This window comes from Rhipicephalus microplus, chromosome X, assembly GCF_043290135.1.
Source record: "Rhipicephalus microplus isolate Deutch F79 chromosome X, USDA_Rmic, whole genome shotgun sequence".
NCBI classification, from domain to species: Eukaryota; Metazoa; Arthropoda; class Arachnida; order Ixodida; family Ixodidae; genus Rhipicephalus; species Rhipicephalus microplus.
Window position 1 is genome coordinate 242,318,509 of NC_134710.1, and position 23,386 is coordinate 242,341,894.

Sequence of the window (23,386 nt, forward strand, 5' to 3'; positions counted from 1 at the left end):
GCCCGTGCCATCGTAACATTCACGACGAGCAGGTAAATGGTTTGATATGTAGGGTTTAACGTCCCAAAACCACCATATGATTATGAGAGATGCGGTAGTGGAGGGCTCCGGAAATTTCGACCACTTGGGGTTCTCTAACGTGCACCCAAATCTCAGCACATGGGCCTACAGCCTTCCCGCCTCCATCGAAAATGCTGCCGATGCAGCCGGGATGCGATCCCGCTACCTGCGGGTCAGCAGCAGAGTACCTTAGCCACTGCATGAAAAAACGTGAAGGGAGGGGGGAGTCGCTCAAGTAGCGGCAGTGAACTTTGATTTTAAGGGTGCAGTCGCAATTGCTGGTGCGCATGCTATCCTCGAAAAGTACCAGTGTGCTTTCAACGTGTAGAAACTGTGTGAAAAGAGCACTTCTCCGTGGAGCGGCTGTATATGCTTACACTAGCGTTTTGCAGGAGTTCCGCGATATCTCATCCAAAATAGTTGGCTGCCAGCCTTACTTCGTATAACATTACAATTTGTTGCTCTCGAATTCATTGCATTGCATTCAACGTGCCATCGTTTTCAGAGCTAATTGGCTAATCGCGAAGGCTGCGATCCCTCATAGTTTTGCGGCGCGAATGGAAACACGTGACGAGTCAACCTCCAAAGATTCGTCGTTGTCAGCGTGGTCTCGGAGGGTTTCCATCAGCGCTTAATCTGAGATCCTCTGGGTAGTGACGACGCAGTTCTCCGCATTAAAAAAAAGCAAAGCTGAACATCGTTTGGGGCCACACCATGCACGCGCAGTGAAACCATGCACTTACGCACGGCACTGAAAACAAAGAGCAAATGACATGGATACCGCAGAAAACTATTCCAGCCTCCTTATCCAGTTCGCCAATTAGTTTGTCCGCAATAAGCGGATATGGGGTGTAGGCCAGGATGAGGTTTTGGTCCTGCACCATCATGACTGTGACCGGCCGGTTCGCGTTCGCTCCGAGGTGGGCGATGAGCGCGCTGCCGGCTCCGTTCTCGGGGAAAACTGCGGTGAGGGATAGTTGTGTCCGTGCTTTCAGAACCCCTGTTCGGGTATCTCCGCGCGAACACCGAGGACTCCTGCTACGGAGTGGTGACAGTGCGCAGCTCTGACTCTGAAGCCGAACTTCGCCAACGCTTCTACTGGCCGGAAGGCGAAATACTGCACATCCGGCGTTTGGGCACCTCCAGCAAGGTGCGGCTCACTTTTGCAGGAAAGGTGAAGCCCAGGTGCGTCACCTATGACGCCCTGCTGATCCCGGTGCAGCCATACAGAAAAACTGTACCAGCCTGCAACCAGTGCGGCTCAGTTGGGCATCGACCCGACGCTTGCCCTGGCCCTAAACCGGACCTCTGTGGTACCTGTGGCAACACAGTGCCACTCATAGATGGTGCTCGCGCACCTCACGAATGCACGCCGAAGTGTGCTCTATGCGCCGGACCCCACGTCACCGGGGACCAGTGCTGTAAGGAACGTTACAGGGCACCACCACCAAAACCCTCCACTCTTCTACCGAAGAACCAAACCGCCTCCAAGAAACGCAAACGCCTGCGAACACGGAAGCTAAGCAGGCCGACCACCGGGACTTCACCGCAGGGGGCCCAGCCTCCTGCCACCAAACCTTCTCCTCCACTCCGCATCCTGGCGCGGGGGCTCCCGGGCCCTCCAAGCGAGGCCCCACCCCGGCCGGACCTCCCGCCGCGAGGTCCACCTCGAGCCAGGGCCCACCTGCCTCCCCTACACCGCACCCGCCGTCACCCGGAATCCAGCCTGCTGCCCAAGGGGATGCCACATGGGCCGCTCGTGTACGACAAGGACTCGAGGTGAGCGGCTCGGGCGGGGCAGCCTCCCAATCCGGAACCCCCTCTAACCCACCGAAACCTCAAACCTCTTCCGCCCCCACACGGGAACAACTCGAAATTAAACAGCTCCGGGCCCAAGTGGCCTCGTTGACCCGTGCAATGGAGGCACTCGCAAACCGCCCACCTCCATCTAACTCGACACCTTCCGGGCAGGCGCCGGAAGCGATGGATAGTGCCCCCTCGGAACAAAGGGACACCACGGCACTCCTCGCTCCGATTGAGGCGCGTCTAAATAGCCTAGAGAGCCAGGTGGCCTCCATAGTAACTACTATCGAGGATGGCTTGGCTGCCACCCTCCAAACCGTATTCGCCAGAATCCCGGGCATGATAGTGGCCCAGCTGCCCAAACTCGCTTCCAGCACCCGTCGTCCCACCCCAAAACTTAAGCGGGTTAATAAACCTCAGACGCCCCGGCCACTTCCCCAAAGGGCTGAGGCTGACAGGCAGCCTACCATATTGACTGCAACATCAGCAGCAAGCCCCGGACCGAGCGGTGGAGCACCTCTGGGTCTCTCTGCTCTCCTGGAGGCTACCCAAAATTCTAATACCCATGATGGCGGGCAACGCCTCTAGATCGCGCCGCGCCCGCGTTAATTCGGACCCTTTCACAATCCTCCAATGGAACTGCCGGGGATTTCGGGCTCGCACTAAGCGGGCTGCTCTCCGGCTCCACTTAGAAACCTATCCCCAATTACCCGCGGTAGTGGCCCTACAGGAACCGGGCGAACACGCCGCCCTTACAAACTATACCGTGTATCAAAAGGACGCGCAAACGGCACTTTGTGTGCATCGAGATTACACCGCCTGTTTGGTGGATCTCGAATGCAACCCGGCTAACTCGTATGCTATGGTGACTCTCCTCCCTCTTAGGAAGCAGGACCCATCCATACACATTCTTAACATCTACAGTTCACCCAAACTGCCCAACATAACATACGCCGACATCTTTAGCAAAGCTCACACGGTGGCAGGCAAAGAACCACTAGTCATAGTAGGCGATTTCAATGCCCCCAGCCCTCACTGGGGTTATCGTCGGGAGGAATGACGTGGTCGGAAATTGGCGGAACTCATTTCCACCATGGGCCTAACCATCCTGACGGACCCCACACACCCAACCCGCATTGGAAACTCTGTTACCCGAGACACATGTCCCGATCTCACACTCACCAAAAACATCAAACACGCAGATTGGCTCAATACCGAGGAAACCCTCGGTAGTGACCACTGCATTGTCATTACCACAATCCGGACACACCCCCTTACTCGTCCCCACCACCAAGCGAAACTTCCAGACTGGACCAAATTTCACTTGGTATACTCCGATCCGACTCCCACAGCTCACCAAGGATACATCTCGTAAACTCACTCCACAAAATTGAGCAGACGGTTCAACTTTCAGAGGCTACGCTGGTGGTGGACAACCACCTCCTGCATCTCTGGGAGGCTCGGCACAGCCTAGTGCGCCGATGGCGCCGACAGAAACACAACCGACAGCTCAAAATCCGCATAGCGGCTCTCACCCTAGAGGCCGACGAGTACGCGGCCCAGCTCGCCGACTCAAACTGGGTAGAGCGCTGCAACACTGCCGCCACACAGATGTCAAGCCGCAACACCTGGCGTCTCTTTAGGGCTCTCATCGACCCTAGCCAAACACGCACAGAAACACAGAAACACCTTCAGCGCGCGCTTCACGCCTATGCGGGTGACGCAGAAAAATTGGCACAGGCTCTCACAGACAAATATCTCTGTAGCCAACAGGACTCCATCGGACCAGCGTATTCATATGCAGGCACGGAAAACGCCGAGTTGGATCGTTGCTTTCAGCTCCACCATCTGAAGGCGGCCCTGTCCAAAATGAAACGAGACACAGCGCCAGGTCGGGATCGAGTGACGGTTCGGCTCCTAGCCAACCTCCCTGACTCGGCGTACATTCACCTCCTCGACTACTTCAATCAGATCTGGGAGGGGCGCGAACCCCTACCGCTCGATTGGAAAACGGCCTTAGTAACTTTCATCCCTAAATCAAGCAAATCTGTACACATCGACAATCTCAGACCAATTTCCCTAACCTCATGCGTAGGGGAACTTATGGAAGCCATGGTCCGGGACAGGCTCTCTGATTACTTAGAGGCCCGACACACTTTTGCAGACACTATGTACGGCTTCCGCCCACATCGCTCTGCTCAGGACATCCTCCTGCAACTCCATCGTGACGTTGTCGAACCGGTCGAACATCCCAGTGACGACAAGGTAGTCCTCGCCTTAGATCTCAAGGGAGCTTTCGATAACGTTACCCATGACATCGTCCTTACCAACCTATCACAAACAAACTGTGGGCATAATGCTTTTAGGTACGTCCGCCAATTCCTCATAGAACGGCAGACATACCTGAGTATTCAAGACAAGGAGCACGGACCGTACCCCCTCGGTACGCGCGGAACACCACAGGGAGCAGTCCTCTCTCCTCTTCTGTTCAATCTTGCCATGGCTCACCTTCCCTCATTGCTAAACGATGTCCCAGGCGTACAGCACGCTCTGTACGCCGACGACATCACGCTATGGGCAACTCAGGGTTCCCTTGGTAGCATCGAGACATGCCTGCAACTTGCCCCGTCGATAGTTGACAGCTACGCCCGCGGCTGCGGTCTCGAATGGTCACCCACCAAATCGGAATACGCACATCTTCGCCCCAAACCAAACGACACGACACAAATTGAACTCACCTTGTGTAACAGGGCTATTCCGGAACGCGACGAAATCAGAGTCCTGGGACTCTTCCTACACAAACACCGCAAAATTGACACAACTCTGCGCAAACTACGCACTGGGGGGGATCAGGTGGGCCGCATGATCCGCCGGGTTTCGAACAAGCGAGGAGGTCTCAAGAGCCGTGCTGCTCTGCGCCTCGCCAACGCTTTCGTGACCAGCCGGATCCTTTATTCGACACCTTACCTGCGTCTGCGTAAATGCGACGAGAACACACTAGACTGTATACTCCGCAAAATTTACAAACGTACCCTAGGCTTCCCCATCTCAACGTCGAACCAACGTCTCGCAGACCTGGGCATGACAAACACGTACGGGGAACTTAAAGAGGCTCATCTCAATAACCAGTACCTGTGCCTTAGTAGGTCTCAGGATGGGAACAACCTCCTACACCGCCTCCACATTTCCAACACCCACAAGGTGGAAGAGCGTACCGCGATCCCCGAGGATTGGCGTGGTGCACTCATCATTCCGCCTCTGCCCCAAAACATGACAAATGGGACTCACGATGGGCGGCATACAGCGCGGGCTACAGCCCTACAGCAACAGTATGGCTCACGCCCGGGAGTCTTCTACACGGACGCATCCGGCCCCCACCACGGCGGGTGGTACACGGCCGCTTTGGTTCACCAAAACGTACCTATTCAAGGGCTCACCTTTCGAGCACCGGACATCACACACGCGGAGGAGGTCGCCATAGCCCTCGCCGCAGCGGACCCCACATCTCGGATAATTATTACCGACTCGCGGAGGGCGTGCCAAAATCTCACACGGGGTTGCATCAATGATCGCGCCGCCGAAATCCTTAAGCGATGCTATTATCTAGATCGCCCAAATCCACGCACCGTCATTTGGACTCCTGCTCATACGGGGCCAGTTGGAAACGAGGCTGCAGATGCCTCGGCCCGCGCGCCTAATTACAGGGACCCGCCTCGCCCTCCATCGCCTGATGTTCCAGAACCCAATCCGGCTACCTCTTTCAGAGAAATCACCGCTTTGTACAAATCGAACAGGCTCCGCTTTCCACCCCCAGCATCGGGCCTGCCCAAGAAGGACGAGCGCTGGCTCCTCCGTCTCTATACCAATACAGTATTGTGCCTGGCGATACTCAAACACTTCAATCCGGCATTCTCTGGGGAATGCCCGCACTGTGACCATCCGTTCGCGGATCCTTTCCATATGGTGTGGGCATGCCCCTCAAATCCGGCGGTCCCGCCACTTCCTTCCCCTTCCCTCCCTACCCGAGAGAGCTGGGAGGCTGCCCTGCTCGGTTGCTCGACCCTAGAGGACCAGCGTGCCCTAGTGGCCCGAGCGCGTGCTGCAGCAGAAGCCACAGGGGTCCCGGACTAGGGACTCCTCCTAGATTTCGTAATGGGCCGGCCCTTAAAGCCGTCCCCAACTCTCTCCTGTCAGCTGAGTGAATAAAGTTTACTACCTACCTACCTTATCCAGCGCGGGCCCACATATGCGACGCCAACTAAAAGCGTAGCACTGCCAACAAAAAAGCTTTTTTTGTTGTTGTTTTTGGTTTTGAGGGGGAGAGCACCCCCACGCATGTGCCCGTAGTGGCATGAACGGCGGAAATGTCGGCTCGTAGGGTGCAGGCCCGCCTGTCCGCCTCGCGCACACCAGCGCACAATAACGAGTATTCACTCTCGCCTGTTAGCCGCCGGGGCCACAGGCGTGCTGCTGCCGCCGCTTCGCGCTTTCTTTGTTGGCGGCAGGGCAATCGCAGATGATGGCATGCTCGAGCCAAAATAACAAAATCCGGGACAAAATTCCTAGATTGTCAGTGGCAAAAACTTGTTACATCAAGGTAGTCTCCCACTGTTACTTTGTTACATAGAGGTTGTAAATACATGTGTTTCTATGGAGTAATGGTGGGAAATAGGAAGAACCATTATATCAAGAAATTTGTTATATGAAGGTTTGTTATAAGCAGGTTTAACTGTCCCACTTATAAGTACACTCAAACATTGTTATAAAAGAATGGGAACTAATGAAATGATGGATAAAGTAAATAATATTACTCTTGAAATCCCAATAAAATAAATGTATTTGAAACTGTGCCTAAATTAATTAAAATGCCCTGTCGAAGAATGTAAGGAACTAAACTTGTCTCAGCAAAAATACTGCCACTATTTTGCAGCTGCTGTATCCCTTTCTGCAGTGTTTCGTTGACATTCAGAGAAGCATTTCCCAGCTCCCACAACCCCATTACTTCTACATGGCAAACTGCATAGCCAAGTGCACGCATTAATTTATTGCCATCCACGACACTAATTGCGGTCGTACTTCTGCATCTCTCTGCCTTTCTGACTGCAGCGTGCCATGCTGACTGGCGCAGTTATGTAAAAGAGCACAAGCTAGGGAGAATTCATTGCTTTATTAAGCACAGCGTCGCAATGCCTGTCCTTTAGTCATGGCACAATTATGCAGTATCAGAGCTTGACCTCCGAGATTGCAGCAGCAAAGAGTGGCAAAGACATGGCCTCCGGGATCGCGTCGTAGCCGTCTACATCTTTTTGAGCCTTATTAAGCATACACCATTGGTGTAAAGGACAGTAATGGTTACAACGGAGCAATGGATGTAATGAAGTAAACTTAGACCTTCCATGAACTTTGTTATGACGAGATTCGACCGTAGTTATTGAGGTGTATGAATACTCTCGTGTATTATGAACTGCGACTGCCTCCTCAGTTGAAAACATCACCAATAAATACCCATGTTTTGACCAGGCTTAATAAGCTTGTACGAATAGTGAATTGTAGGTCTGAAGCTAATAGCAATTTCGTTCGAATAATTTCGAGAATGGTATATATCGCATAATAAAAAAATGGGCATATGGTCGGGCCTGCTTATAACGAACCTGAACGTGATGCGGCCTCTATTCTCTGTATACTGAAGTTCATAGTAAATGGAACACAGCTTTAAAGAAATATTGAAAATGAAAACACAGTCTTTTTCTTTAAAAGAAAAAGTCCGTGGTGCAGGTGTTTCAAAGAGCAGAAGCGATAAGTATGGTCTCGAGCTTATGGCATTGTGTGCTTCACCAAAGCTCGTGTCATATACAAGCTGCCTGAGGCTATTACTGTAGCCAATTGCTACAAGCACTTTGGTGGCCATCGGCTCCCAAATTTCATTGTGCTCCCCATGCGATTCCTACAAGTCACTCTTGCTACGCACTTCATTCACAATGCCCTTATCTGTACACGGTTCCACAGTCTCGGCATCATTATCGGCTGTAATGAAATCATCACAACAGATGTCCCACACTCCCTCCCATGCCGGAGGCGACAATGCGCTGCCACAAATCGCCGCCGGAGTGGTCCTGTGCCAAAGCTTCAGGCTTGGCACCAGGTCCGATGTCGACGAAGTCAGCTTCGCGAAAATAGTTTCGGAAACATGTAGGCGTCACCGCCACCCACGAAGCCTTCACCATCATGACAGCTGAATACAGGGACACCTGAAGTGGCACGTTGGCTGCCGGGCAGTCAGTAGATATGAGCAAGCACTCCACAATGCAGCACCTACAAGTCTTAAAGGTGCGGATTACGTCCAAGCCAGGCGGTGACACTTTTGACGCTTGCTGAGCGACAGAAAACAGTACGAAAGGCCTGCCATTCGCCATCCTGACTCAAATGCACATGAACAGCGAGCAAGGCGCGCAAGAGTATCATAGAAGCCAGCACGCGTGGAACTGCTCTGGGCCCGTTTCTAGTCAGAAAATGAAACTTCTGAATGCAAGCCAGTGTGGCTAGAGTCGTGGAGCAGTGGAGATGAGCGAAGAAGTTGCCATAATGAGTGGAGAGTAGACTTGCGAAAGATGTGTGAAGGAGTTGCAAAAGAGTGAAGAGAGGGGAACATATGGCAAAAAAAACGACCTTGAAAACCAAAACACGGGGGAAGAAGGCAGGTCAGTTAGCTTGCTTGCAGGGTCCACGAAACGTGCAACTCTTGCATAAAAAGACTTGGGAGAGTGGTCTGCGAGAGCAGAGGTCAAAGAATCGCATTGTGGTGCCGGCGGACTTGCGCGGCCCTACTGATTTCGATCATTCGCGATTCGTTCTTCGTAAAAGCCGTTTTCACACTTCTGAACGCGTGCAGAGGGCATGCTGAGCAGAGTGTGAAGTGATCAAGAACAGGTTCTAAACACGGGACGAATCCTGAATTATAAAAGTCAGTGGAGTAGCGCAAGCGCGTGCACTGGAACGATACAACAGCAATCCAGACAAGATGCAGAAAACGGTAGAGTCGATGGCCGATGATGTTGACAAATTGTCTGGTCATTCCAGGCTGGCGACGCCAATGATAGTGTAACAAAACCAGCAATCAAAAACTGAAGGGAGACTGATTGGCCGATCGATCTCTGAAAGATCGGTGGCAGTGAGAAAACACGGGCCTCGTCTGGCGATTCGGGGTGCTCAGAGTAGTGGTGGGACAAAGAGAGTACGCAACAAAAAACAGTCTGGGAGAGCGAAAACTTGAGGGCTACGGAGGCAGGGTCAACATTTAACAATAAGAATCTATGGGCACCTCGCCACTGGCTTATCAGTGGTCGAAAGTAGTTTCCTGGGAATTTGCCGCAGCACCGACTCCGTTTGCTGTAACCGAGTGGCGACTTTCAGAGACATTCGTAGTAAGTGTGATTTTGTGCCATTCAAATTATGCATATTTTGACAGTCATGCGGGTATCCTTCGTTTCAAGCGATGGGTCATTTTAAGTGGGGCTGTTACATGTGGGCTTGACTGTATTTGTCGTAACCCAATTAACCTGCACAATAGCAAAAAGATTTGACTTTTATAATGTAAGCACTCACCTGCACGATATGTAAAGTTTTAAAATTTACTATAATTAGACACATGAGCTGGTATAACAAGTTTTAAACTTTAAACTTAAATATGATTAAATCATGTGGGGCTAGTATGTTCACTAACCTTCAAGAGAGAGAGAAACAACATTTTTCGTGCATCCGGCGTGCGGGAAGTCACCGGCCGCGCAGGGCGCGGGTATTCCCTATCTAAAGACTATAGCTAATAGTCCTATATAACGCGCAAGGCGCGGGTATTCCCTATCTAAAGACTATAGCTAATAGTCCTATAGTCCCAGGCTCTAGACCTTGAGGACGTTGTGCTCTGGCTAGGCATTGGATACTCGGGCTCCTCCGATCCTGTTGTCCGGGGCGTCAGTTCCCTTTCTCGTCTGCTTTGCCAGGAGGGCCTCCTAAGGCCGCTGGATGGCCCTTCGTTGTGTGTTTAAGTCTTGGGAGCGTATCCATGCTCCCACCTCATCGGGATACGTGGCGTCCTGGCACTGCCCATTCCCATTGTTCACACCACTGTTACACCCGCCCCACATGATGTGGCGGAGGGTGGCTAGTTCACGTTCGCACGCGCTACACTTAGCGTCCACAAACATGTCGGGGCATACGTGCCGGGCCAATGCCGGCGTTAGCACGCATTCCGTTTGCAGTTGTCGGAGCTTCACTGCTTCCGCACGTGACAGTTCACGATGCGGGGGCGGAAAGGCTCTCCTGGCCTCTCTGTAGGCCACCAGGATCCCTCCGTAGTCGGTGAGGGGATCGAGGTCTTCTTCTCGTTCTTCACCGATGGCTTCAGGGAGACGGGCTGCCGCGGTCCGGCACGTGATGAGATCACGGGCCACAGCGTCCGCCTCCTCGTTGCGGTTCTCAATGTAGGGAGCCAGTTGTCCCATGTGGGCTGGGAACCATTTGACGGCGATGGTTGGCCCTGTAGCGGCGCCGCGAGCAGCCCGCGAAGCCGCGATGGACGTCACTAGCCGCTCCGTGCCCCGCCAGACCATGCCTCGGGCAAAATTCCTGATTGCCTGCTTTGAGTCGCTTAGCACCGTGCGCGTGCCCGGCCTACCTGTGGCCAGGGCTATCGCCGCCTCCTCTGCCTGGCCGGCTGTTCGGGCGCGCACGGTGCTTGCTGTTAGTAGTTTACCGGTAGTAGCGCTGACCACCACTGCTGCGAAGGCGTTGCGTCTTCCCGGATATCTTGCGGCGTCCACGTAGACTGCGCCCTCGTCTCTCTAATGTTGACGGGCCAGCGCCTCTGCTCTCGCCGCTCGCCTGCCCGCGTCCCTTTCTGGGTCCATGTTGTTTGGCAGCGGGTAGACAATGATTTTACTCGCTGCCTCATCGCTCAGGGGGACTTGTTCTTCTAGCTCCCCGTCTGGTCCTGCTCCCGGGCGTTCTCCAGGAGGTAATAATCCTACCCGATCGAGTAATCCTCTGCCCGCGGCTGTGTCGCTCAGGCGGCTCAGCTGCGAAGCTCTCTGGGCCTCGCTGATCTCCGAGGGCGTGTTGTGTGTTCCCAGAGACAGCAAGGCCGTTGTCTTTGTGCCTGGTAGGAGCCCAAGAGCGCCCGCGTAAGCCTTCCGGATGGCAGCGTCGATCTTGGCTCGTTTCGCGCCGGTCCAGCGGTGAAAGGCCCCCGCATATGCCGCGTCGCTTATAACGAAAGCCTGCAGCAGATGCAGGAGCCCCCTCTCTTTCATGCCCCGGTAGCGGGACGACATTCGCTTGACCAGGCGCGCTGCGATGCCCATCTTGGTTGTGATGTTCTTGACCGCCGTGGCGTTGGTTTGGGTGCCGTCCACGAACATCCCCAGGACTCGAAGCCCCGGGACGTGCGGGATCTGCATACCGTCACTGGTGCGCACGATGATGTTCTCGGCCGCCTCTCGACTTGCCTTCTTTCTGTGCCTCCCAGGTGGTGGCAGGATGAGTAGCTGTGATTTTTGTGGCGAACACCGCAAGCCCGTGCCCAAGAGTGCGGACTCCACGGCGTCCACCGCCGTCTGCAGACCCGCCTCGATGTCTCCGTCGCTTCCACCCGTGGCCCAGATGGTTACGTCGTCGGCGTAGAGGCAGTGTCGTATCCCCGGGCCCAGCGCCTCCAGACGCCTGGCCACCTCGATCATGACAATGTTAAACAGGAACGGGGAGATGACCGAGCCCTGTGGGGTCCCGACACTGCCCAGCTCTCGTTCTTCGAGCTTCGTTCCTCCCGCCTCCAGCCTGGCCATGCGGCGAGAAAGGAAGGCTCTGATGTAGTTGTACGATCTTGCGCCCAGCCCCAGGCGGGACACCTGAGCCAGGACCGACGAGTGTCTAACGTTGTCGAAGGCGCTCTGCAGATCCAGGCCCAAGATCGCTCGGTTATCATTCTTTGGAGTCCCGCCCAGTGGGTCAAGGACTTCTCGTTGGATCAGGAGCATGGCGTCTTGCGTTCCCAACTTGGCCCGGAAGCCAAGCATTGAGTCCGGGTAGACATGGTGCGCTTCCATGTAACGGTTCCACCGGGTGTTAAGAACGTGCTCCAGTACCTTGCCCACGCAGGACGTGAGTGAGATGAGACGCAGGCTCTCTATACCCGGTGGCTTGTTTGGTTTTGGCAGCAGGATCGTCTTTGCTGTCTTCCAGGCCTTGGGCAGCTTGCCGTTACGCCAGCATTCGTTGTAGTTGCGTGGCAGTGATTTGATGGCTGAGTCACTCGGGTTGCGTAGAGCTTTGTTAGTAACTCTGTAGAGTCCGGCGGCCGAACGACAGTTCAGGCTCTGCGCCGCCTGCCTCACTTCCCATTCCTCTAGATCTCGGTCGAGGTGGAGGTTCGGCTGGCCGGCGTAGTCTGGGTGATCTTCGTGACTGGCGATGAGGAGGTAGCGCTCGTTGAGTCGCTTGAACATCTCCTCTTCGCCCAGTTGACGAGCGGTGGTGTGTAGGATTTGGGCCATGCGTGTACGTTGGTATTCGCAGCTCTTGGTCTCATCCATCAGTTGCCTGAGGAGTTTCCAAGTGCCGCCACAGTGAAGCTGTCCATCAGCCTGGCTGCAGAGTGCAAACCACTGCTGTGAGCAGAGCTGCCTGCTGTGTCGCTCGATCTCTCGGCCGAGTTCTGCGATCTTTTTTCGTAGCTTTCTGTTGTGACGTTGCCGCCGCCAACGCTTTTGGAGCGAGCGCCTGGCTTCGAGGAGGTGGGCCAGTCTCGGTTCCATGGTTTCGATTTCTTCGGGTGCATCGATCTCTTCTGTGGCCTCTTCTGGTACCGCCAGCAGCTTCGCTGACCACTCGTCGATATTGTCGACTTCGCCGAGTTCTGTGTTACGGAACTTGCTCCAGTCAACGAGTTTGTGCTTTGATATTTTGTCGCGGTTCGGTTTTTCGTTGAGATGAGCCAGCGGTAATTCAATTTCGATGATGAAGTGATCGCTGCCCAGGTTGAATCCCGTATTCCTCCACTTCGCGGTGCCACCTTCGGGCAGCATCGCAAAGGTGAGGTCTGGATTTGTATCCCGGGCAACCGATGTTCCGATCCTTGATGGATGGGCTGGATTGATCAGTAACGTGAACTCGGCTTCGCCGGCATCTTCAAGAAGGTTCCTTGGACGTGGTGGTCGTGTAGCCGAGCTCTCGATGTTGGGCGTTGAAATCGCCGCATATTACCGCGGCAGCGTCTCCTCTTTTGGCCAGGTCTTTCTGTGCTTGTGATGTGGCGCTCTTGATTTTATGGAAAAGAGTTTTGAATTTCTGCTTTCCATGTCTTGGATTGCTATAGATGTTAGCGATGAAGACGGTGGTTCATGTCTTCTTCTTTCTTGCACCCCGGGTTCCTCGTCCTTTGCCGCTAATCGCTAGCTCGGTGACGCACAGCTCGATGGCAGTGTCCCTGCTGCCCAGGAACTGTTGGTGTTTCACGTGGGCGATGCCTTTCCGGATGAACGTGCACACGCCCTGCGCCGCACCCTTCCCGCATGTGCGAGCGGACGGGGGGCAGGCGTGTGTCCGATACCCTGGCAGCGTCGGCGTGTCTTCGGTGTGGGTTTCTTGGACCGCTATCACGTCCGGGCGAGCCGTCGGCGCCAGCGATCTCAAGTACTGTTGTAGGATTGCTTTTCGGCACCGGAACCCGTTGGCGTTCCAGTGCCAGATCTTGATCTTATTGTTGCTGTCCATTATGAGGGAGAGCCTTTTGTGTTTGGCAATATTGATGCGCCGCTTCACCAATTAGCGGCTGCAGCTTCTCGGGGCTAAGGGCCCTCTCTAGTGCTTGCTCGATTTGGAGCTGAATCGTTTGCGCAAGTTGCTGTTGGATGACTTGGGTGCATTTCGTGAGGATTATCTGCTCGATGCCCTCAAAGCTCTTGCCCCATTTCTTTATAGCTCTCGCGTTCCGACCGATCTTCTTACTGAAGCTCCCGTAGCCGAGAGGTTTGGTCCTGTCTCCGTTGTTTGTAGTTGCCACCGAGATGACAGAGGCACTATCATCTTCTTCCTCGTTGCTTTCGCTTTCTATAGTTCCTCTTCGTGTTGTGCTTCCAACCCTTTTGCCACCGCAATCATGGATGCCCTTGTCGGAGTCTTCGCTTTGGGGGTGAATTGGTAGGTCTTAGGGGTTGTAGTGTTGACAAAGCAGTTGCCCATGATGTTCGTTGGGGTTCCGCTGTCATCCTCATCGGCGTCTGTCGCCATCTTGTTGTTGGCTTCATTCCTTGATCCCCCCTCTTGAAGCCTTCTAATGGCGTCTCGTTGTTCGTCGATGACGCCTCGCTGTTGTTTGATGGTGAGCTGCGTCGCCGCCATCGCCGTCTGGAGTTCCTCCATCGCCTTCTCCATTTTCTTAACGGTAGCTTTCAACTCCCGCGCCTCTTTCTTGCATTGTTCGCTGCAGCCGCCGCCGCTTGGCATCTTGCCAGGCTCCTTCAGCGTTGCAGCTGCTGCTCTGCTCAGGGCCCCGCTCGTTTGCGTCATCGCCGCGCCATTGACGTCAGACTTGTTTGTCACGCTCAGGTGCCCTTGCACCTGCGGCGCCGGTCTTGGCGGACGCGTTTCTTTCGGTCTTCCGGAGGTGACGTTAGCCCACTTCACGTCCTCCGGTTTCACTCTGCCCCTATCACGGCTTGCCACGCCGTTTTGTTCGTGACATGTCCCGCTGGCTCCCGGCTCCGGAAAGTCGAATCTTCTAGAAAGCGCAGCCTCCCCGGGCGCTTTCGCGGGCGCCATCTCGGTTATAGTTTCAGTGATCTGTTTTATCCTCTGCCGCTGCTTGATTTGTAGCGGCGTTTTGAATTTGTCCTTGCATTTGCCCGCGCCCGTGATTTGGGAGCCGCCGCAGAACTTGCATTTTGGTTTGCAGTATTCTGCATGGTCTTCTCCTGGGTTGTTTCTACCGCAAGCGAAGCACACCCTAGCATTCAGAGTTGGACACACATCTTTCCTGTGCCCTATCTTGCCGCATGTATTGCAGACCTCATGGTGCTGCCTGTACAGTGTACACTTCGAGACAAAGCCGCCATACTTTAGCGTGGTACTTTGTTTCCTTCAAATAGAATTACCACCGACTCAGAATTTCCGAGCCGGTGTGAGGCCATAACGGTGGGGTTATGCTTGTTCACTAGGAACCGAGTGATCTGTTCCTCGGGTTCCTCTCTGCCCACTCCCCTTATTACACCCCGTGAGGTGTTTTCTGGGGTGCTCTTATACGCAAACGTTTCATACGTGCGTTCCTCCACCGTGATATTACGGATCGATCCGTAGCGAAAAGATCTCGCTTCGCTAGGAGTGCTCAGCACTATAATGTTCTGGGCAGCGTTAGGCGCAAACGAATCGTCCTCCGCTTCTTCGATCTTAATGTTAGCCGCTGTTATGATGGCTGTGCGCAGCGTGGTCATTTTGGTGGCACTCACTACGAGTCCCCCACGAGGCCTAACAACCACGTGGTGTTCGTCTTTCTTGGCGAAAGTAGGCATGCGGGCTGACTTTGCCATATTAGCGTTCACTTTGGCAACGTACTGCGCTTTCTGTTTGCGCCTACGCACCTCCTTCAACTTAGCGTTTGAAGCCGATAGAAACTTGCTCGGCTCACCTGCGGTTAGGGTATCCCGCTGCGATGGGCTGCCCGTTTTTTGCCGTTTCTTCTCGCGTCGAGAGGCCACTACAGTCCAACCCGCACACGAGTTCGGCGGGTCACAGTCACTGTTCACTGCGGTAACACACTGTCCGATGCCGGTGGCGGTCGGAAAAGCGTCGCCGATCGTCGTCGAGCAGTCGCCACTGGCGTCGAGTCGCGATCCGGTCGGTTGTTCGGCGGCTTTCTTCTTCGCGGCGGTTAGGCCTAGCTGGCCATGCCGCCTCTTGCGAGCAGAATCCGCACTTATATTCGCGGCCGAGGTGTCCATAGCTTGGAATTCTTCGTAGTGTTGGTCGTTCTCATCGTTCCGAAGCCTGGCGAGCTCTGGGGAGGCCTCCAAGGCCGCCTCAAGTGCCGCGCCGACAGAGCACATGGTCGGAGCGAATGTAGCCGTCGTTATGCATAGCGGGGCCTCGCCCGCTTCGCACATGAAATCGCTCTAAGACTCCCAAAATTGGGTGAAACGGCCCAAATTTGGTATTGACGTGGTCCACTCACCGAGTTGATTACTCACGTACCAAAATTAGTCCTGTAGGGGTCGATGGTCCGCCGAAATTTAGCATTTCCTACGGAGCCGATGTGAAGCCTGACCGCTCGCTCCGCGCGCTCGCAGCGCCCCCCACTAACCTTCAAGTGGGGCCTCGCGGCAGTGCAAATTTCCGCTGAATAGATTTTTCTCGGTTTAGCACCTCTTTGATGCAGTGAAACCACTTTTACAAAGTGTTTCATGTGAACTAATACCGTACACTTATTCGTTTATTTCGAACTTCAAAATTTTTAATAACTTCAATTTTTTTTTATTCGAAGTGAGTTCGAATATTCAAATCATTTTGAATATTTGTACAAGCCTAGAGCACCACGATTCACACGGTCTTACGCAAGTATGCTTATCCCCTTGTTAACAACCTATAAAAAAATTTTTCACCTAGCAACTTTAACTCATCTAAACTTTTCCTAATAGTCTAGAGAAAACCACATGACTGAACACAATATACTTTTGGAAAGGGTAAAATGATAATTTTTTAGATTTCGCTGCATTTATTAAATTCTAACATTTCACAAGCTTCCAGCATTCTTCTTTTTTTACTCGGCCTTGTGCAAAAGATGATTAAAATATGCTACTAACAGCCTTTTCCTTTTTCAGTTGTGGTAATTTCCATCTATCTGCTGCAGTCAACAACCCATTTTCCCACAGCCCTATTTTTTTGAAACACGCCTGATAATAGAAAATTTTCCTAATCCACAAGTGCGCTTCTCTGCGATGCATATTTTCCCTATTAATGCAAGCACCGGTGGTGCTTCAAGTAAAAATGAGGTCCTAGTTGCATGTTCTAGGACTTGACTCTGCTGTCGTGATATAGACACAGACAATAGACAAGACTTTCCGCGTCATTGCACAAGCAAGCAAAGTGTGCTTGAGTACATTGATTTTAGTAACAGGTTACCGTGTAAAGCGGACGGTAGGTCGAGTGGGTATATAGGTCGACCCTCCAAGTTCAGGTTATCAAAAAAGAAAAATAGGAAAACAACCCAAAATTGCCGAACGACATTTATTTGCGAACTGGGCACACCGCATCCCGATCGTCAGAGCTCCCCTCAACCACCATCGGAACTGTTCCTATTCGTCATACGAAGCACCACTGTCTTCTGAAGACAAGAGTTTGTCGCTAGCCACCTCCCACAGTGTTTTGTCTTCCGTGCCATACAGCGAGTTGCTGGTGGATTTTTTCCTAAAAGCATTTTCTATCATGGAATCTGGCAAGGAACGCCAGGCGGAAAGCACCCAGCCACAAATAGTCGCAAGTGGAGGCCTCTGTAGGCGGCCCGTCAGTGTCTTTGGGTTGTCGCCAGACATCCACTTTTGGTACCCCAGCCGTACTCGGTCCTTGAACGGCTTGTTTAGCACAACGTCGATATGTTGGAGGGTGGACGTTACACCACCTTGTATCACGGCGAGGTCCGTTTTTCCATCGCTCAATGCACGCTTCACAGCGTCGGTTAATTGACCACAAAAAGCATTTAACACCAGCATGCTGCAAAAATGCAGCCGTGCACCTGGCTGACGGTTCCAGACTACTCGTGTCCATTTGAGCAACATGGCCTCGTCCATGTATCCCTTTTTGTTGACGCGAACGACAACCCCGGGCGGGAACACTTCCTTCGGCACTGTCTTACGTTTGAAAATGATGAAGGGCGGAAGCTTTCTACCATCTGCCATGCATGCCAGCATGACGATGAAGTGTGAGTGCTCATTGCCAGTGGACAAGAGCTTCATATCCTTGGCGCCACGCTGCATGATCGTGGTCGATGAAGGCATGTCAAACCATACAGGGGTCTCATCCGCATTGTCAATCTGGCTCATCATGTAATTGTTCTGTTCCCGAAGCCTTGAAAGTTTGTAAGGTTGTCCTCGAACTCGTCTGGAAACTTCTGACAGATGGATGTGCGCCAGCGGAAAGAAAATCCTTTGCGTCTCATGAATTGATGCAACCAAGAGTTTTGTGCACGAAACTCTTCGCTCGTGAGCGCAGCTTCGCGAGCGAGTTCGACAGCTTTCTTGCGAATGGTATTCACGGTCACTGGCAGCGAGCACACATGAACTTCCCACACCTAGCGTATCCTCCAGCTGCGGATGAACCGCACTTCGCCCACGAAATCACATTTTCCGAGGATTGCACATCTTCAGCTTCCCTTTCTACACCCTTCAGTAGTGCACGCTTTTTTCTGATACATCAAAGCGGCGCTGAGCAGCCATATTTCCATTCACTTCTGCGAACTCAACAACTTCTAGTTTAAACGCAGCTGAGTCTTGTCTTCTCGTACCGCTACATATATTCAGTGAACGAAAAAAAGACCACTAAAAATAAAACACAATGTCAAGCAGAGCGAGAACTTGGAACAGATCGGAGGCAAATCATGAACACAAGAAAACAGACAAGAGAGAGAAAAAACAACGACCTGCTATTGGATTTGATTGCGAATATGGCCGTGTCCAGCTTCTCCTGCACATCCAAGCCACATGTTGCCAGACAGGGGTGCACTATCGGCTAGACACCGCTATACAAGACTACGGGCGACTTTAGCTCGTTGTTTTATTGAAAATGTCTCGATTTATATTCCGGCTTATACAGCAGCTGCCATTAGTTGGACAAACTGCATAGCAGTAAAGTTGGCTTTACAATTATGAAAAATGTCTATTCAAACACCTTCACGGCTTTGACACATGCCCGCCCATTGAGCCAACAAAGAGTTTGAGATCAGGGAGTAGAAGCATCTTGGATAACAAAAAAGGAAGACCCGCTTTGCTTCTGCTGGTACTTAAGCATCTTGCACCCTAAAGTTACAAGCAAGTCTTTCATGCACCTAAACTGCCATATTCTCTGAATGTATAAGGACACAGGGCATTCTGCAAGCTGAAACCCTTTCGACATTATTCCCCAAGAGCAACATCCAAATGGCATCAACCCAAGCTTATTTGTACCCACCCTTGATTATTTGTGCACACTCTCAAATAAGTAATCTCTGGTGCTGATATGGGGCCAAGCATATTCAACATATTGAAGTGAGTCTTGCAAGAGTAGAAAGGGGCCATTCTCAGGAGTTTTATGTAAGTATTACATGTGGCTTTGCTCACTCTTTCCAGTCAAATTACAAGTACTGCTTCACCCAATATGAGCACTGGCAGACTTTTCAATGATATTAGATGTGGCTGAGGCAATATAAGCTATTATAGGCAATAAAGAGCAAGTTTTTGTTGTCTTTTCATCTGCTTTTTGTGCATTGCATGACCCTTAAGACTATTAACAGTGCCTAGGAAGCAAGAAAAAATTCCATGTTGACTGTACCTACAACTTCTTAAAATTTATGTCTAGACAAGTGACTGTAATACTCTATGTTTCTCAAATAACAAGCACAAATTTCCTGAAACTCCAGCAATAATTATAGACCAATATTAGCTGCGCAAACAATGACTCAAAAAACTTGAGTAGTCTGGCCAAGCACATTGCTGTTGGACCCACAAGTGTATAAATTTTACAAAAAGAGGAAAGGCCTTGCCTTTTCTCTCGCACTTACATGTTTCATGAGTGCAAGTACATAGAGCGGCACAAGGCGGGCACAATGTGGTATGGGCAGCCCCAATGCAGCTGCTTGACCAGAACTCAGTGTTGTCTTGAAAGCTTGGATAAGGTCCAGGCAGGCATTAGACATTGCCTCTCGTCATCCACCACTGACGATGAAAGGCTCCGGTCCACTGCTGCAATGCACCAGCAAAACAGCACAATATGCTTCAGGTTCATCTTCAGATACAGTTAGCCATGCTTTACATTTAAAGTCGGGAATTCATGTACAGAGAGGCTGCGATGGGGACCCCAAAAAACATGCCTGAATCCCTTTGTCAAATATAATGTTTTACCATCTTCTGCTCATACACGCATCTATGCATTTCACGAGAAAAGCTAATTGTCACTCTCTTGCACATTCTTGTTAAAGGCTGTGCAGAGAAGAGTGACTTACCACGTGCGCTACCTGGTAGAAAACGTAAGCATACTCGAATAACCACTCTACCTATGCTCTTATTCAAGGTTTAGGCCAAAATCAGAGGGCTCAGTTGGATTCGTCAGTTTTACAGCAAGCAGCACATGATTCACACAACTAGCTGTATAATGAGAGGGGGGAGGAGCACCTTTAGTGATGATGGTAAATGTGCAAGCAAGGGCGCGAAGCTTTCCCACTTTCACAAAACCCAATGGCCGTCCCCCAAAATGAATGCATGGGCAAAACATTTAAATAGGGGTGGGCGAATATTCGAAAGTTTTCAGTATTCATCGAATATTGCATTTGTAATATTCGTAGTCGATTCGATAACCACATATTCGAATATTTAGAATATTCGCACTAACTCAAATATTCCTAGAATATTCGGTGTTCACGAATATTCGTTCGCATGGTTCACTGTGAAGAACTTGCGCTTTTACGCATTTGCGATAAGAGCCTAGGTAGATCATGCAGTGAACTATAACTTCGGCACGAGTGCAGTGATGCCTGCATAGAAATTCCCAATAGCGTGATGTCGGCTACCGGCGAATGAGGCAGCATGTCATTGCGACAAACCTACCAACGATAAACATCTTGATAAATCTAAATCATGTACTGCCTGGCCGACAGCACATGTAGCTTAGCAGTTTAGCGCTATTACGGTTCATATAAGCGTACTGACCACGCCGTTCGCTGTCGTGCCCTTGCGTGCGGGGCCACAAAGGCGTATCACTCGTGGAAACGAAGGCAACTCATCACCGCCGCATCGGCTCAACAAAATAGTCTTCACATCTTTGCACGGTCCCGTGCTGAACAAGCACAAAGAAAGAAAATACCTCTATACAAGGGCAAATGCATTGCATGCAACTAGCTAGAGGCGCGCTCAGCTTGATGTACGATGGTAACGCCACGTCATGTATAGCCAGGCCAGTTTTCGCTAATAGATCACTGTACAAATGTACGCACACATTTTGAAGCCAGACAAGTCGTTCGTCAGCTGTGCCTCTACTTCAGCTCTTCATAGTTCCTGAATGATTTCATGGTAGCGGATATGGTCATGCAAATGAGCTGAAACGTTCTTCCGCACAATGGCAAACATAGAAAAGCCCATGCACTTTCGGTAACTTTACAATGGTGTCATCACAGATAGTTTTTCATTACTAACGACAGCGCAAGTAAGGAGACGCACGGATTAATGCATAGTTCCGATGTGTTCCTGACAGCACCTTCGAAAATCCATTGTACGTGCATCGCGCTAGCGCGGCAACGTCTCCTGCAATCCACCCTCCGTTACATTGTTGCTGCGATCTCGCTCTTTTGCTAATATTATGTTACTGCCGTCGGCAGTCAGTGCGCCGAAGGGGGTCAACGATGCAGAAAAAAAAGGCCCTCACTGCCTAGAGTTGTGGCTCCATTAATAAAAAGCGTATTTGGGGTGTCTTTCTATCACACATAAGTATTCATCTATCTCGCGCGCTTACCGGGCGTTATCGCTGCGCGCCCGGTACACCATCACGGTCGTGCTGCTATCAGCGCAAACCAGAATTCTTGATCGGAATATGGCTAGCTTACAGTCCTCGAGAAAGGCAACAGAAGCAAGCGAAATAACGAGTATTGCTGTGTAATGAAAAAAAAACACCCAAAGTACTCCTATTTCCCTAAGTAGCTTGACCGGTGAAAACAGGAGAAAATTAAAAAGAACACTAAAAAATCGAAGTCTTTCGAGCCAAAACTGATAGTGTGGGAACCTGGATGAATTGTGACCACCTAGGCTGCTTTAATAATTGCTTAGACTTAATTACACAGGTGTTCACTATTGCAAAATCAAACCAGTGGCCTCATGCTCACTAGTCATCATGGCAGGTACGAAAGATATTTTTTTTTGCAATAAAAAAAAGATAGAAAAGGTTTGTTCAACATGTGGATTAAACCCAAGACATCACAGTCACAAGTTCAACTATTACAGACTTATGCTTTCTGGCATGTACAGATGGTGACATTTTATTTTGGTGTGCAATACTGACTATAATAATAGTTGTACTGTTTCCAACATAAATATAAGATTGAGTAAAAGATTACTGGTAGAAAAAAATTGCACCTCTTGATTATTCTATATTGGATTCCTATTCCAGGCTATGTATTTGTATTTAATACGTATTCGAAAATTTTGATATTTGCTGTGGAGATAGGTTTGCACTAGGCTCACCAACTAAGCACAATCGTGTAGGGATGTGACGTCCTCCACTGCCGCTGCGTGCGAAGACGCTGCGGCCGGGTTCGTCGTTTTCTCCGGCACGGCGCAGAAACCACGCATGAGGCAGGATAACAACAACAACGGGTTTATCAACCCAAGATGCCGCACAGTGCGACACTCACGGGCTTGCAGGCCGTATAGGGAACTCCGCAAGACCGAGCAAGTACGCTTGCCTAGGGCGCGACGACTCCCGCACAAGGGCCGAAGTCGAACGCACGAACGAGAAGCCGCCTGCTAAGCAGCACGTCAACCTCTCGTGGAGGCCTGAGAGCATCTGCCGCGACGAGCGAATCGTCGGGCGCAACATAGCTCGTAGGAGAGGAGGATGTCGTGCGCGGCCCAAAGGGAAATGGCGCTGCGTTGTGACGTAGGCCCGCGCAGCGTACCAGTGTAGCGTGCCCGGACATGCCAGCGCGGGAAAGAGCCGACGGTTGACTGGCCCAGACCAAGAGGCGCCCTGGCAGCCATCTTGGCGGATGCCGGTGCTTATGCGCGCCCGGGCTACGCTGTCGGCACGCGCGCGGCAGCTGGGGAACGAGGCGCCAGGTAGGAGGGCGCTCTCGATTCCCACATCGCACACTTCTCCATAAAAAAGCTGTTCTATAAACAAAATTTCAACAAAACAACAAAAAATGTTGCACATCACCATAAATGCAATATTATTAAAATTTGGCATAATCTGGAATGTTCAAGAACCATTCAATTAAGAATTCCATGTTTTTTTTTATTAACTGATCAAAAAATGATAACTGGTGCTCAAGCTACCACTGAATTCTTACTAAATTGCCCGCCCAGTCTACAAAAGCACGCGGTAGTACACCCCTTGATTTTTCAACGAACACCCTGGCCTATATTTTTTTTGGTACTAATAGTACGGAGCCAAGAGTTGTACCACTGCATTTATCAAACGACTCTAAAACAAGATAGCGGTCCTTGCCAGGCTAACAACTTCTAGACTTCCTGCACCCTGATTCTCGTGTAACACCAAAACATGACCTGATGGCACTAGCTGAGCA

At 51.4% G+C, this 23,386-nt stretch overlaps 1 protein-coding gene across 3 annotated transcripts in view; it reads right to left on the reverse strand.

Annotated features, from left to right (window-relative positions):
* The window catches only part of LOC142776035 (protein transport protein Sec24A-like), a 64,059-nt gene that overhangs the window by 18,183 nt on the left and 22,490 nt on the right, over window positions 1-23,386 (reverse strand). The window contains exons 1-2 of one of the 3 annotated variants that reach the window (XR_012887248.1): window positions 22,493-22,626; window positions 19,655-19,835 (exon numbers count right to left, since the gene is read on the reverse strand). Coding sequence is in view for 1 of the 3 variants with exons in the window: in XM_075878868.1 (XP_075734983.1) it covers window positions 19,741-19,835 (95 nt within the window). In the remaining 2 variants the exon portion in view is untranslated. Of the gene's footprint in view, window positions 1-17,783; window positions 19,836-22,492; window positions 22,627-23,386 lie in introns of those variants that run through there. The other 2 variants (XR_012887247.1, XM_075878868.1) reach the window with 2 other exon arrangements.